The sequence below is a fragment of the Cynoglossus semilaevis genome, chromosome 17 (genome assembly GCF_000523025.1).
Source record: "Cynoglossus semilaevis isolate Cse_v1.0 chromosome 17, Cse_v1.0, whole genome shotgun sequence".
Lineage (NCBI taxonomy): Eukaryota > Metazoa > Chordata > Actinopteri > Pleuronectiformes > Cynoglossidae > Cynoglossus > Cynoglossus semilaevis.
The window spans coordinates 82,654-85,144 of record NC_024323.1 but is presented as its reverse complement, the minus strand read 5'-3'; the positions used below and the strand labels follow the sequence as shown (position 1 = coordinate 85,144).

At 39.3% G+C, this 2,491-nt stretch overlaps 1 protein-coding gene across 1 annotated transcript in view; it reads right to left on the bottom strand.

The window, feature by feature from the left end:
* rdh8a (retinol dehydrogenase 8a) overlaps positions 1–1,115 on the bottom strand; it is a 12,940-nt gene extending 11,825 nt beyond the window's left edge. Inside the window, exon 1 of the mRNA XM_017040540.2 lies at positions 584–1,115. Within this exon, the coding sequence (XP_016896029.1) occupies positions 584–689 (106 nt within the window). The 5' untranslated portion in view covers positions 690–1,115. The remainder of the gene's footprint in view (positions 1–583) is intronic.
* Between the last annotated feature and the right edge of the window lie 1,376 nt (positions 1,116–2,491).

Genomic DNA, 2,491 nt, shown 5'->3' with positions numbered 1-2,491 from the left:
CCTTCCTTGTACAGGTCTCAAACTTTGGCCCCCTTTCAACTGTGGCTCCACTTGGGGAACTAAAGGCGCATTAGACACGGCACTAAACCGGAGCAGGCGCTCCACAATTCAGCGCAATAAAAAAAAAGGGGGCTCTCTTTGTGCTTGGAGAAGTCAGTTAAAAGAGAGACTGACAAGACTCCTCTCTCTTTATATGAGCCCGCCTGTTTGGCTGCCTGCGCCAGGGGCATCATTCCCCCTTCTCTCGCGGAGCCCAGCTACTGGAAACTGTGCTTTCAAATAATAATTGTTAACTTGAGGGAGGGACCGGCCGGGTCTCCCGTACGGTCTGATAGAACGATGTGAGTGGATCATGCACTGAATTAATCATTTTTTAACACAAACGTCCGTGCGCTTAGAACGCAGCGTTGCGCACAAAACTCGAGTGAACTTTGTGCGTAAAGGACGCTTTTGGCGCAGCCAGCCTAGGGTTGTTTTTGTTTTTTCCGGGTGCACAACACCGACACGGGCTTCATCACTGACTAAACCTTGTTTATTACTGGGGGGTGGGGGGAAAAAAAGTGCAACAATAAAGCTCCTTTACCCTTGTACCGCATCTTCTCATCTTTGGCCAAAGTGACTGCAATTCGTAAGCCGATGCCGGAGGAGCAGCCGGTGATGAGGACAACTTTCTGCCCGCTGCACGCCATGATCTGTCCGCCTTTCTCTCTGCTCTCAGCGCCGTGTTCCGTGGCTGCGTGGCTGATGAGGGAGCACACCGATCACCGGACTTAAAAAAAAAAAAAAAAACCCAACACACTGTAAAGCTGATCATGCAACCGCTACAGCAGCAGCGACCAGAGCCATGTGAGCGTCTCAGTCACATGCTCGATAAAAAAAAAAAAAACAACAAATCAGCAGACGAATTTAAAGACGTTGGAATAACCCACCAACCAACCCCCCCGAGAGTTTTTAAACCTGGTTTGGAGCCTCCGGCCCCACGAATCTCACGTTAATTCGCTTTATAAACGTGTGCTCCTGGTCTCGCCCTTTGTGTATACGTGTGTGACAGCGTTTCAATGTTGGGGGCAGTGCTTATTTCCGATTGATTTTTGAGCTTGCTGTGACTCTTGATCGTCAACACTTCTTGTGAACACGACCCCGAGAGTGCAACTGAATGGAGAAACCGCTTAACTGTTAATAAGAAGGGAGTCCTAACACTTTTTTTTTTTGTTGGTATAATATACAAAGTACCGTTTGTGAAAACAAACTCAAAGGTCAAACTACAACGTCAATCATCGGTGTGATCAACGTGCTGTAACATTGTATGCTAAATATTACTCTCATAACAAGTGATTTCATGAATTGTTGGTTGGAAAGAAAGAGAATTTAGCTAAAATAAGCTAGTCCTGCGTTTGATAAAAGTTAGGAAACACTTTTTCCAATTCAATCGGACTCATTCACACTACTCTGTGTTGTATTCTAGAGTATTCTTGAGCTTAAGCTGACACTTACTAAAAAAAAATAAAAATAAAATCAATATTAGCCTGAAGTCGCTAATAACTAAAAAAAAAAAAAAAAAGTTAGAGGTTAAGCTGACCAACAATTACAAAACAAAAAATTACAGCATGAAATATTTTCAAATTAAACAAAATTAGCAGAACTTGCAAAACTGCTGATAGACATCTATAGTAAGTGTAGTGGCAAATTTGTTGAAAAAGATACAACTAAAAGTTTTGGCTAAAATAGCTAAAAATGTGAAGGTAAAAAAATGTTAACCAAAAGACTAATCTAATAAACTAATCTACTAAACAAGATATCCAAGTGGAGTAAAACCTAATGAAAATTTAACTCTTGCTAAATTCATAACCGGCTATTTAATTTTAACATCTCAAGCCGTTTTAACAACAGTTCCGACATGTTGTTTTTTTTTTGTTTTTTTTTTGCAATTCTATTCTGTATGTCTTAAAAATGGCCTAAAATAGTTCGCTAGTAATGGCTAAAACCAGTCAAAACAGCCTAACGACAAGCCAAGCTTGGTTTCAAATTTGCTTAAAAAAGATGCTAATATGTATCATTAAAACATCTAAAAGTGACTAAACAAACGTATCAAAAGTTATCCCACAAAGACATTAAAATACAGTAGCTAAATTTAGCACATGCAACATTTCCCCAATAGCTAGGTTAATGGCTTACATTTAGTTCAACTATCTGCAAGATGATGCAACAAAAGATATATAAATATGCATTGAAACCATCAAGCCGAGAAATAAAACCCTTTTGTACTGTTTTACTGTCGGTCTTCGTTACAGTAGTAGCTGAAACTAGCTAACTAGTAGCTACCAATACGAAAGAGAATTACAATATAAATAGAAAGTGCTAACATTTTACTAGCAACACCTACCACTAGTACTACTACCATTATTATTATAATTGCGGTTGTTGTTGTTATTATTATAAATATCATTATTATAACCTATCAACATACTTTTCTGGATCCACCTGTAACAAT